This window comes from Strigops habroptila, chromosome 14 (genome assembly GCF_004027225.2).
Source record: "Strigops habroptila isolate Jane chromosome 14, bStrHab1.2.pri, whole genome shotgun sequence".
Lineage (NCBI taxonomy): Eukaryota > Metazoa > Chordata > Aves > Psittaciformes > Psittacidae > Strigops > Strigops habroptila.
The window spans coordinates 9,060,722-9,072,554 of record NC_044290.2 but is presented as its reverse complement, the minus strand read 5'-3'; the positions used below and the strand labels follow the sequence as shown (position 1 = coordinate 9,072,554).

The following is an 11,833-nucleotide window of genomic DNA, read 5'->3' as shown; positions in this document are numbered from 1 at the left end:
CCAGCAGCGTTGGGCGGGCCGGGGGCTGGGCTCCGCCGGGAGGGTGGAGCGGGGAAAGTTCTAGCACTTGACCTTGCCGGGCCGGCCCGCGCGTGTCTGCGGGAGACGGTGTTTGTGTGAACGGGGTGGAGAGTTCGTGTTAGACTGGAGGGTGGTGTAGGCTGGCTTGGGAAATGCGGGGTGACAGTGCTGGAACCTTTATTAAAAGGTTTTGTTCAGTGAAGCTTACTGATTTATTAGCTGCTAGCAAAGAGGGGTTTGGAGACGTTGGATGGTGAAAGTGTATTCCTTACGGAGCAACAATATTCCATGCTGTTTAGGAATTCTGGAATTTGCATGTTAAGTTACACAAAAGTAATAAAAAAATGGTGCCCCTTATCCTTAAACTCCCGCAGCTGCTGAGATCCCAACTGTTACTGTAAGAACAATGGCAGCAAGTAAACATCAGCAGTGATGTTTGCTCTAACAGTCTGCAGACGTAATTTGTAGATACATAATCCAAACACGCGTACAGCCTTAAGCACAAAAGAGCTTTTGTGCATATAAGCAAACACAGATCAGTACTATCGAAATTAATACTAGAACATGGGTTTCAGTTTCACAGATATGCAGCTCTGCAAAGCTGCGTTGATTCGCTTCACATATGTTGGCTCAAAGTAAGAACACAGGAAAATATTGATGTTTAACTTCAAAGGGTGGAACTCAAAAATACAGAAGTTTTTCTCAAAGAGGAAATCAGAAGGAGTCACTTGCACATTAAATGTGTGCTGGCGAGACTGAGGGGTTTGTTTAGTCTTTTCAATTCTTCAAAACCTTTGCAATGGTAAACGCAGAAACAGGAACTGCCAAGTTATACACAAACAGAAAACCCAAGCTGTGTTAAGCTCACTGTAACAGGCAAGAGCAAGGGAAGATCAGACAATTTGCTCTTTTCACAGCCTTTGCAAAAACCTTTTTCAGACTCATCAGAAGCAGGAAGCTGATCGACTCAGTCGGTATCGAGCATTAAAAGGAGTATTTTGGGAGAAAAATCTTTAACAAACTGTATTGAATCAGTAACCCCATACTGAAAAAGGGGGAGGATCCTGTATTAGAAGCTTGCAGGGATAGTATTAACAAACTTGGTCAGGTTGAAGTGCTACTAAAAGAACAGATTAATAATAAGAAAAGGTGATTGATCGAGGTGGTATTCCAAATTGCTGAGGGGGGAACAGCTGTGGCTACTCATAAACAAAGATAATCCTGACTTAGGTGTTACTTCTGAGGAAGAGATCACAGAAACATGTAGTAATATTCTTTGAAACCCTGGCTGCATTCTTGGCAACCATCCAAAGGCAAAAAAAAAAGGAGGGGTTGGAATCAGTAGGAAATAATACACAACAGATCAAAAACATCTTTATGCCTTCATTATGTGAATCTGCGTGGGGCCCAGCTTGGGAATACTGTGCATTTCTTGTCAATAAAGAGAAAATAGCAAGGATGATCGCAAGAGTGGAATTGCTTTTAAAACAGAAGGAACAGACTGCAGCTTTGGTTTACTAAGTAGGTGACTTAGAAGATACTCGTGTCTGTAAAAGGGTATAAACAGATAATTATTACTCACCATTTTTAATAACTCATTTTGTGCCCTATGTTCTTACCAGGCAGTAAGAACTGGAAAGTGAAAGCAAATGTTTTTCAGGTAGCATACAATTAAACTGCGAAACACATTGTCATAGTATTTTAGAAGCCATGAGCATAAATAGAACCAAAAATGGGAAGAAATGGCCATCAAATACAGTTAATTTTGCCTCAGAGAAGCCTTAAAGCTGAGATTGCTGGGAGGTGAGAGGATATAAGCAGTGTTGTTATGGCGTTTCCTCTTCCTTATGTTGTTTTCATTCGTGTTCGCCACTGGTTTAAACAGGTGGTGTGGCAATATGGCTGCGAGCGTGTGTGCTTCCAGCTTCACCTTTCCTCTTGTGTGCTTAAAGCCTCTTGTAGCAGACGTTCAGGTTACTCCTCACGCCAGCAAAGCAGTGCAGCACCCACTTGAGGTATTTGATGTCTGTTATACGTGTGCTTTCTGAACAGCCCTGTCCTCCCCTGCACTGGTGCACTGCTTGTGACCTTTGAATTGCTGAACTAGCCCTGTGGTGGAATTTGGAAAGATAACAGTGACAACTGTTTCCAGTCGTGTATTTATAAGAGGCAGTCTGAAGGCACTGGTGAAAGTAACGTTTAATAGTATATCTGCTGTTGTGACTGCGTCCAACAGTTGTGATCGTGAGGAGGTACACATCTCAGCTCCTTCGGTGTCTCGGGTAGTCGCGTGTGCCTCAACCTGCCCTTCCTTCGAGTATCAGTTATTGGTTAAACGTGGCAGCTCCGCCTGAGCCCGCGTTTCACCCACCGGCGCCCTCCATGAGCCGTTCACAAGAATGTGAGTGTGTGTGAGGTGCCGAGCTCGGGGGACGTGGCTCACAGCGTGCCCTCCCAGCGCTGCCCGCCAGGCCCCGCGGAGCTCAGGGGCTGTCCGGGCAGACCGAACCGCGCCGGGCAAACCCCGCTCCCCTCCGGCCTCAGCCGGGGGTCGCGGGTAGGCTCCGCTAGGCCGCGGGCTGGGGCTCAGCCGTTCGCGCCCTGTTTCGCGCGGGCGGGGCGCTGCGAGCAGTGACGGCAGCGGAGGCCCCACCCCCCAAAAGGGGGGCGGGAACTTCCGGCCGCGCGCGCAGGAGCCGGTCAGGACGCGGCTGGGGGCGGGGCCTAAGGGCAGCTCGCGCCGTTACATAACGCGGGGGGCGGGCTTTGCGCTTGCGTCACGGCCGGCTCCCAGCAGCCCCCGCGGCACCCCCTATATAACCGGCATCCGGGCGGCCGCGCGCCCCACAGTGAGTGGCCCCCACCAGCCGCGCCGGAGCCCGCGCTGCCCTTCGCCACCCCTCTTTAAGTGACCGGGATCGTCTCGCCCACCGCCACCATCGCTATGCCAGGGTATTCCAGCGACAGGGATAGAGGGTGAGTCCGGGGGCCCGGCTGGCGCTAGCCGCCGCCAGCGTCCGGACTCTTAGACCGACCATGGGGCTGTGGTGGTTGTTTTTTTCAGCGCTTAAAATGGCGGCGAGTGGCGGGGGCTGGGCCCTGGAGCCTTTCTCCTCAGCTCCTGCCGTGCGGAGCTCGGCGAGGGGAAGCCGGGGGAGGGGAGCTGGCCTCAGGAGCTCTCAACAGCCGTGCAGGCGGTCACCGTCCGTGCGTGGCCGTGCAGTGCGGGACGGAGTCGGGTCTATCCGCCTCGGCGCAGCCCCCGCTTGCGTCTGACCGCCTCAAGAGGGGCGCGGGAGGGGGTTTATTTCGTGGGGAAAAGGGACTTGTCCCCCGCTGCTCCGGGGACGTACCCCCAAGAACGGATGGTTCCCGCAGAGCTCGGTTCTCCCCTGTCCCCCGCCGGGGGGGTGGGCTGGGAGTGGCGGGCTGGTGGAGGTTTGTGGGTCAGTGGGTTGGCCGGGCGCTTCGTCGATGCCGAAGCCTTGGGGAGCTCTCGGTAGGGCGGTTCCCTCTTCCTCCCTTCCCCCTCACAAGGGACGGCGGCTCTAGCTGCTGCTGGCAGAAGCCGGCCGGCTCCCGCTTTGTGTTGTGTAAGCGGATGTTAATGGCCGGCCCCGCCATGCGGTGACTGAGGGGAAATCAAAATGCCGGCTGCTGCTGCTGCCTTTGTTCCTCCTCCTCCTCCCCCCGCCCAGCTCAAGCTCTAAAATGGCAGCGGCTGGAAAATGTGGCGTAGACAGAAATGAGAGACAAAGGAAACAGCGCTGGCAGGAAGCAGCGGCCACTCTGGGAGCGCTGTGTTGTGCGGGGAGGATCGCTCCCAGCGCCCGCCCGGCCAAAACTGGGAAGCAATCGGGGCGGGGGAGGGAGCCCTACGCCCGGATCCAGTTTAGCGGTCCTTGGTGGGAGGCTTGGCGTCGCTTCGAGCTGCGCCTCGGGGTGGCCGGTTCAGGCTGTCGAGATAAGCCTGTTCTGAACGGAGGGACCGAACCTAAAACGCTCACGTAAAATGCGTGGCCTGCTAAAACCTCGTTGTTTAGAGAAACCTGTCTTTTGGGATACAAGAAAGTGGTTTATGGGGAAGTTCAGCCGAGGTTTCATAACCTCCCCTGCTCACTTTCTGCAGGCTGATACACAATGGGAGTGTCTCTTGGGTGGGAAACCATTTTAATCATGGGGCAATACAAAGGTGTTAATGCCTTACTTTGTCTGTTGTAATTTGCTGAGAGGCCTTTCAGTTCCAAAGATGTTACCTCAGCTTCTGAATATTACCTGTAGCTCAGCGGATTGTGGCATCTGCAACTTGAGTGTGGTTTTTGAAGTTTCTGTCTCCTGTAGGTGGGGTTTATACACTTGGATTGTAACGTTACAGGATGAATCTGAAACATGGTGATTCAGTTCTGTAAGAGAAAGACCAAAATGTTTCTTTGGGATTCTATGTTATGATGATCTTCTCTAGGTTTGGAGCCCCACGTTTTGGAGGAAGTAGAGGTGGACCTCTCTCTGGGAAGAAATTTGGAAACCCCGGGGAAAAACTCACAAAAAAGAAATGGAATTTAGATGAACTGCCCAAATTCGAGAAGAACTTTTATCAAGAACATCCTGATGTAGTTAGACGTACTGTGGTAGGTAGCCTATTTAACTCCTGGAAAAGCAAATAGATAAGTGCAAACATGCTGAGGGTCATGGGGCCCAGCAGGCATGGATGGGGTAACTTAAAGGGTAGCTTTGGTATCAGAGTTTATTTCTAATAATGGGGGGTTTTGTGTCTTACAGCAAGAAGTTGAACAGTACAGAGCAAGCAAAGAAGTCACAGTCAGGGGCCATAACTGTCCAAAACCGATTATTAATTTCTATGAAGCGAACTTCCCTGGTAAGTGAAGACTTGGCACACTGGCTCTTCTCCCAGGCTTGAATAGGACAAAGTCCAAGTTAATAAGTTTCAATTTTCTTTTCAAGCAAATGTTATGGAAGTAATTCAGAGGCAGAACTTCACTGAACCAACTGCGATTCAAGCACAAGGTTGGCCTGTTGCATTGAGTGGATTGGATATGGTTGGAGTGGCGCAGACTGGATCAGGGAAAACGCTGTCTGTAAGTTGTGATTGTAGCCTGGAATACTGCTGGATTTCAGCAGTGAAAGAACTGCCTGGCTTGGTGCAGGGTGAGCGCTTCTGGGGAGAGATTGTAAAGAGATTTTTCTTTCTTCCAAACAGTACTTACTGCCTGCCATTGTGCATATAAATCACCAGCCATTCCTGGAGCGAGGAGATGGACCTATTGTGAGTATTCCTTAAATGAATGGGGATCTTAATTTCTGGAGTATTTTGTTTTACAGTCCAATTGTCCATGCTCCCAAGAGTCCATAGCTCTATTGTGTGTGTTTCTGAGTAAAGTGGTTCCACGTTTTGGTAGTGTTTAAAGAACATTCAATAAGCTCTGATTGGATTGTACAGAGCAGTGGTAGATGTCCCATTTTGGATATTGCTATCCCATGGAAGCTAGTGGCTTTGGGTTATCTTACTGCACAGCATAGGTCTGTGTTTGGTGGTGATTTAGTTTGCTAGTTTGGGCTATTTAAAATCCATTTTAGTCATTCTGGAACTTAAAACTAGTGTCAGACTAGAAGCTTCAAATAGGTATTGAAATAAAACCTGGGCATCTTTATTTCTAGTGTCTTGTGCTTGCACCAACTCGTGAACTGGCTCAGCAAGTGCAGCAGGTAGCTGCTGAGTACAGCAGAGCATGCCGCTTGAAGTCTACCTGTATTTATGGAGGTGCTCCAAAGGGACCACAAATTCGTGACTTGGAAAGAGGTATGGATAAGCCTTGATGCATCTCTCTATGAGGCTGAAATGAAAACTACTTGAGCTGACTTTGACTGCTTGGTTTTTAGGTGTGGAAATCTGCATTGCAACACCTGGAAGACTTATAGACTTCTTAGAAGCTGGAAAGACCAATCTCAGGAGGTGTACTTACCTTGTCCTTGATGAAGCTGACAGGATGCTTGACATGGGATTTGAACCTCAGATCAGAAAAATCGTGGATCAGATAAGAGTGAGTATAAATGTTTCATTCATTTCTTGCTGTTGCAGACAAAAATGCCGCTGTGCTCATCAAAGCAAGGGCAGAGCAATTAACTTTCAGGCTTGCCTGGGTCAATACTTTTTGGTTGGGCATTTGACTGTTGATGTTGTACTGACGTAGTCCCCTCCTGCAGCCTGACAGGCAGACTCTGATGTGGAGTGCCACATGGCCAAAGGAGGTGCGGCAGCTGGCTGAAGACTTCTTGAAAGAATATGTACACATCAACATTGGTGCTTTAGAGCTTAGTGCAAACCACAACATTCTTCAGATTGTGGATGTGTGTCACGATGTAGAGAAAGATGACAAGTAAGTCACTGGAGGCAAAGCATTCAGTGTTGTTTTGAGTGGTTTTAGTTTATGAATCATGAGATTAATTTGTCTTGATGGATTTTTGAAGCAGTCTGAGACCACTAAAAGTAGTAAAAAATGAGACTGCTAAAACCGCTACAAATCAATCCCAGCTCTTACCAGCATCTCTTTACAACAGGCTTATTCGCTTGATGGAAGAAATCATGAGTGAGAAGGAAAACAAAACAATTGTCTTTGTGGAAACCAAAAGACGGTGTGATGACCTTACCAGGAAAATGAGGAGAGATGGGTGAGTAACACCTGGAACTTGAGAGCCACCCAGTGTCTGCTCTTGATTCTTCATGGGTGACCACTTAACCGTGGTGTCAGAACTGTCAGATATAGTGACACCAGCTAACCCTGTCTTTTGCCTAATAAAATTACTTGAGGAATGGGCTTGTGTCAATCAAGTTGTGTATTTCAGGTGGCCAGCAATGGGTATTCATGGTGATAAAAGTCAGCAGGAGCGGGACTGGGTTCTAAATGGTGAGTGCTTCAGCAGTTTCTGCAAGTTGTGGTCTGTGTTACCTCGTGAAGAAACTGAGCAGCTCATGTTGCTTGTGTTACAGAATTCAAACATGGAAAAGCACCAATCCTGATTGCTACAGATGTTGCATCCAGAGGTCTAGGTTAGTACAACTCGTAATGCCAGTTGCCCAAAGCTATTTAAAGAAAGTCTATTGCTTTCTTTAACCTCTGCATTTTTCTAAGTTTTCTTCACATAAAGGTGCAGTCTTTGTGGCAAGGCCTAGGCATGACAATCGGAGGACTCGAGGGGGATGGAGGACTAGTGGAAGTGATCGGCTGGCTGCTTCCAGTCAAATAGAGAGGTGAAAGCTGAGAGCATTGTGTGCCAGTAATCTTCAAAAGGCAAAGACCATCCTTTAAACTACTACCCCATAAACTGTTCTCTCATGAAATAAGCAGTTTCATTCACAGTTCACTTTGCCCTGGTATTTCTCTTCTCTCCATGCTTTGCATGATTTGCCATGGTGCAGTACTGTTAGTTTTGTGCATACTGTCTGCTGTGATCTGTGGGTCTTTGAATTTCAGTGAGTTTGCTGAAATGTCGAAGAAAATAATTTCAAACTTCAATGAAAATTTTTTTTGCAACCATGAAATGGAGAGAGCAGCTTTAAAATGCACTAAGCCTTGTACAAATTGGTGAGTACTGGCACATGAAATCTGAGAAAAAGCCCACCTCTCACTTTAGCAAGTGGGGCAGGAAAGCGAAGGCTTTTCAAATGCCTTCCAAAGTCGGAGTTCCTCCACCTATACATAGTCGTCATGTCGAGACCTGCCAGAGAGAGACACATTCTCAAGTGAACCCTGGCTTCTTGGCAGCGCTTGCCTAGACGAGACACAGTGCATAAAAACAACTTGGTGACTTTGGGGGGACAGGTATGTTTTTCTTGCAGCTGCGGTTCAAAGGTCTTGGCAAGACGAGCAGTGTGGCCCCTTTTTTTTGAGCTTCTAATGAGTGTGTATGTGAAGGACCTTGTATGTTTTTACTCTAAGGTCCTCAAATGAGCACATGAAGAGGCTGCTGTGAGCTTTAGTGGCCCTACTGCAAGAAGCATTCAGATGTCACTTGATGATTTGTAAAGGGGACTCTTGAGTTGGGAATGACAAGCAAATGCATACTCCTTATGGTAAGGTTTTGGATCACAGGGTGGGTGATAAGCCGGGAACAGATGGAGTGTGCATAACTTTCTCTTCCACAATACTCGTGCAGAAATGGATGACTCTAACACTGTTCTTTGCAGCCATTATTTCCTTTAAAGTACAATTGTCTAATGTTTATCTTCGATTTGGCTGTTGTGGTGTGCAAAACCTCGTACCTTGCTTTTTGCCACACTGCAACACTTTACAGATGTGGAAGATGTGAAATTTGTCATCAATTATGACTACCCTAACTCCTCAGAGGACTATATCCACCGAATTGGACGAACTGCCCGCAGTACCAAAACAGGCACAGCATACACATTCTTTACTCCTAACAATATTAAGCAAGTAAATGACCTCATCTCTGTGCTTCGGGAGGCTAATCAAGCCATCAACCCCAAATTGCTTCAGCTGATTGAAGACAGAGGTTCAGGTAAGTACTGTTCTTGACCACAGTGCATAGCTTTTTCACCCAGAACAAAGTGGAAACTTAAATTCCACATCCGGCCTCTCCAAAATGGATGTGAAAGGTGGTTTAGTTACCAGTTTTGGTGACCTGAAAAGGTATTTATTCAGTGACAAAACCCAACAGTCCCCTCAGTGGAATGCTCTGCACACATCCTGTGGCACACCTATGGCTAATGCTGGCCAGTGATGCACTTCTCCTTGCCCTGAAACAGAACACAAACAGGGCTGTTCTGTGGCCTTCTCTTGACAGCGAGGGAAGGTGGATCTAAGTATCCTCTTGGCAAGATGAAGGTGACTTTTTGCCTTGATGCTACCACTTGTGTTACACGGGAGAGTAGATGGCTCTCCTTGTAGGTTAGACCTTTTGAAAACACTTCATCTAACCAAGACTCGAGTTAGCAACAGGAAAGCTCTTAGAGTAGGTTTGCCTCGCTGGGTCAGGGAAAGAATTTTCTCTTGTTGAGCTCATGTGGTGGTAGGTAAAATGCAGCCTTTATGATACATAACTATGTCTTGTCTTTTTCAATAGGTCGTTCCCGAGGTGATCGACGTGACAGATATTCTGCGGGCAAAAGGGGTGGATTTAGTAGTTTTAGAGAGAGGGAGAACTTTGAGAGAACCTATGGTGCTCTAGGCAAGAGAGACTTTGGAGCAAAAACCCAAAACGGGGCCTACAGCGCCCAGAGTTTCAGTAATGGAACTCCTTTTGGGAATGGCTTTGCAGCTGCAGGCATGCAGGCCAGCTTCAGGGCCGGGAACCCCGCAGGAGCTTACCAGAATGGCTATGACCAGCAGTATGGGAGTAACATTGCAAATATGCACAATGGCATGAACCAGCAGCAGTACGCGTACCCCGCCACTGGGGCTGCTCCTATGATAGGTTACCCGATGCCCACAAGTTATTCTCAATAACTTAGTGTATTTAAATGTCTCAGATTTTTTTTTTTTCATAATTGCTCTTTATATTGTGTGTTATCAGAACAGGATAGTTATTTAAGAAATGGGAAATGCAGAAATGACTGCAGTGCAGCAGTAATTATGGTGCACTTTTTCGCTATTTAAGTTGAATATTTCTCTACATTCCTGAAACAATTTTTAGTTTTTTGTACTAGAAAATGCAGACAGTGTTTTCCAAGTCAATGTACAGTGATTTGAAATACAGTACCAGAAGGCAGTGCATGGCCTTCCAATAAAGATATTTGAAGACCGAATTTTCTTTCAGATGGCAATTTTCTCAACATGTGCACAACTTTACATTAATGGAATGTCAAATGTTTTTATATGAAATTCTAGAAAGGTTTCTCAACTGTGTCTGATTAAAACATTTAAGCTTATACAAAAACCAGCCTTGCCTTGATTGGGCTAGATTGCTTAGCACGGCAGGCTCTGCTCCGATGGGGAAGACAACTAAAGCTGGCTTCTAAGTATCCCTTAGAAACAGCAGCGCTCTTCCTCATCTCGCTAGCGTAGGGCCAGTTTTTGGAGAAGATCCACTGGAGTAATGGTATAGCTAAAAGTCTCTGCTGTGGTGTTGCTGATGAGCTGCTACAAGCGTAGGAAGCTATTGCAGCACCGTAACTGTCGCCTTCACATGAGCATATGTGCAGACTAGGCTTGAGTGTGATGTATCTACAGCTGTCGGGCCTTGTGAGTTAGCATGCAGGCTTACTATGAGCTTCAGAGAAACGGGAAGATCTTAGTATTAAAATTTCAAATTATACTTAAACTGGTATTGAGCAGTGATTTCTTTATGGAAGTGGGGGAGGGAAATGGGCTGTTGATCCACAGGCATCCTGCATGGAGCTATTCAAGACTTGGAGTACATGCACATGGCCCCGTAACCTCTAAGTGAAGCAACAGCGTTTCCTTGACAAGGAGCATAATTGGAACAGCGCTTGATCCTGGGGTTAAAGTACGTGATGCTTCTGAGTATGGCATATTAGAATTCCGGTTAATACTGACTCAATTCCTTCCTCTCACTTGTTTATCAGTAACAATGATTAGTTTCAAGTTTAACAATGCCTAACTTCAATTTACTGCAAGAATCAAGGCAAGATTCCATCTGGGTTATTTTGAACCCAAGTCAGATGACTTCTGTGCTTAGGTCTTTGGTGACCTGTTTTCCTTTGAGGCTCAGCTTGTGATGTTCTTAACCACAGTCTACTCTCAATTATGTATTTCTGCCTTTTCTGTGAAGTCCCATCAGGTGACGGTGCTTGTGTGAGCATTCACTGTTGCTATGAGAACTTGAGCTCGGAGGCCTGAAATCCTGCAGCTCTGGAGTCCAAAGCTGCAGTTGGCCATGGGGAAAGTATTTTTAATTGGCATTGCAATGGTCCCAGTGTGGAAAATGAGGAAGTAGATGGTTATTTATCTTTTAACTCTGACATGTTAATTGCTGTTTCCAAGTAAATTGCCTGAAACAAAATGCATGGAAAACTTAGTTCAAAAACTGAAGTACAAAGGCTTTTTAGTGTAAAAAGGGTATGTAGAGAACTTTTAGCTTGTGAATTAAGACAGACTGGAGGTCTTTAACAGTGATGGAAGGAACAAATGGCTTTTCCAAATGGCCTCTTTCTATCTTTACATGGGGAATGACACGAACCAGGTTTGCTAAAGTGGAACCCAGGCAGATGTTTGTGAGTTAAACTGGTTGAAGATGCTTTGGAAGCTTAATTGGGAAATCCGGGGAGAAGATGTACCTTGGCCTCTTGAGGTTTTTCAAGGTTGAGATTGTTGGACTTTAGTGTAATTATGGGCCAAATCTGTTACCTTTAGAAGCTGGAGTAACTTAATCTTGGACTCTAAAGCTGTTTCTAGGAATGCGATGTGTGTGGCAGGAGTGCTATTGCTCTGATTAACACAGTAAGGCACAACCCTGATCTTCAAACAGGCCTAAGTTTTGAGGGTTTTTTTTGCCCAGAGATTTCTATCAGGGTTTGTATCCATCACCTGAGGGAGCTGTTCCCTGAGGGGGAAGGGTCCTGCTCAGTGCAAGGTGGGTGCTCCTCAGCACTTGCACATAAAATGATGAAAAAAGAGCTCTATTAAATGGCTTTGACAAGATCCTCTTGGCAGGACTGAGCTCATGGCAGATCTGCCTGAGAAATGAACAGCTCCTCCAGCTGACACAGTGGCATATTAAGGTGCGGGTCTCAGTTCTTGCTGCCGCTGAGGCTGGGGTCGGGGTCGCGCACCGCAGAAATCCCGCTGGGATCATCCCAGCTCACAGGGATTTACAT

The 11,833-nt window shown here is 46.8% G+C and overlaps 1 protein-coding gene across 1 annotated transcript; it reads left to right on the top strand.

The window, feature by feature from the left end:
• The first annotated feature begins 2,850 nt into the window (after positions 1-2,850).
• On the top strand, positions 2,851-10,317 carry DDX5 (DEAD-box helicase 5). Its single transcript, XM_030506328.1, has 13 exons — positions 2,851-2,997; positions 4,484-4,649; positions 4,801-4,897; positions 4,984-5,117; positions 5,240-5,305; positions 5,698-5,839; positions 5,920-6,080; positions 6,244-6,416; positions 6,598-6,708; positions 6,883-6,944; positions 7,028-7,087; positions 8,332-8,556; positions 9,121-10,317. The coding sequence occupies exons 1-13, from the start codon at positions 2,966-2,968 to the stop codon at positions 9,501-9,503; spliced, it is 1,812 nt and encodes a 603-aa protein (XP_030362188.1). The 5' UTR covers positions 2,851-2,965; the 3' UTR covers positions 9,504-10,317.
• Positions 10,318-11,833: the final 1,516 nt, after the last annotated feature.

Excerpts from the sequence above, each read along its gene's own strand:
- DDX5 (XM_030506328.1), top strand. The coding sequence starts at position 2,966 with ATGCCAGGGTATTCCAGCGACAGGGATAGAGG. Across the intron at positions 5,306-5,697 it reads AGCGAGGAGATGGACCTATT|TGTCTTGTGCTTGCACCAAC; the intron begins GTGAGTATTCCT and ends CTTTATTTCTAG. Across the intron at positions 5,840-5,919 it reads AATTCGTGACTTGGAAAGAG|GTGTGGAAATCTGCATTGCA; the intron begins GTATGGATAAGC and ends CTTGGTTTTTAG.